This window comes from Myotis davidii, unplaced genomic scaffold (genome assembly GCF_000327345.1).
Source record: "Myotis davidii unplaced genomic scaffold, ASM32734v1 scaffold575, whole genome shotgun sequence".
NCBI classification, from domain to species: Eukaryota; Metazoa; Chordata; class Mammalia; order Chiroptera; family Vespertilionidae; genus Myotis; species Myotis davidii.
The window spans coordinates 2,142,611-2,143,391 of NW_006290306.1; the positions used below are offsets into that span (position 1 = coordinate 2,142,611).

The following is a 781-nucleotide window of genomic DNA, read 5'->3' on the forward strand; positions in this document are numbered from 1 at the left end:
GTTTGTGTGTGTGTGTGTGTGTTTGTGTGTGTGTGTGTGTGTGTTTAGAGTGACCAACTATGCCAAAGGCTGATGATGGTCACATGAAATGAGGATCAATAGCAAATGAGTAATGGCAAGTAGGAAAAGGCCTTTGCACTGTTAACGTGATCTGAATCAACTTTTATTCTTCTCCTTTCTACTCAAGGACTCTGTCAAAGTCCATAAGAAAAAGTCCAAGAGGGAGTCAAACAATCAATTTGTTCTACAGATTTCCTCAAGATATAGATGAATCAGTGCCTGGGCGACTTCGTGTGCCGACGCTGCTACCGCCTCAAGGAGCTGAGCCCCGGCGAGCTGGTGGGCTGGTTCCGCGGAGTGGACCGCTCGCTGTTGCTGCAGGGCTGGCAAGACCAGGCCTTCATTACGCCTGCCAACCTGGTGTTTGTGTACCTGCTGTGCCGCGAGTCGCTGCGCGGGGATGAGCTGGCGTCGGCCGCCGAGCTGCAGGCTGCCTTCCTCACTTGCCTCTACCTCGCCTACTCCTACATGGGCAACGAGATCTCCTATCCGCTCAAGCCCTTCCTCGTGGAGCCCGACAAGGAGCGCTTCTGGCAACGCTGCCTGCGCCTCATCCAGCGGCTCAGCCCGCAGATGCTGCGGCTCAACGCCGACCCCCACTTCTTCACGCAGGTCTTTCAAGACCTCAAGAATGAGGGCGAGGCCGCCGCCGGCGCCGGGGGTCCACCCAGTGGGGGTGCGCCCGCCACCCCCGTCTCCTCCTCGGCCGCCAGGGCCAGCT

At 57.6% G+C, this 781-nt stretch overlaps 1 protein-coding gene across 1 annotated transcript in view; it reads left to right on the forward strand.

The window, feature by feature from the left end:
- Positions 1 to 267: 267 nt before the first annotated feature.
- CDK5R2 (cyclin-dependent kinase 5, regulatory subunit 2 (p39)) overlaps positions 268 to 781 on the forward strand; it is a 2,103-nt gene continuing 1,589 nt past the window's right edge. Inside the window, exon 1 of the mRNA XM_006763432.1 lies at positions 268 to 778. Coding sequence (XP_006763495.1) covers positions 268 to 778 — 511 coding nt within the window. The remainder of the gene's footprint in view (positions 779 to 781) is intronic.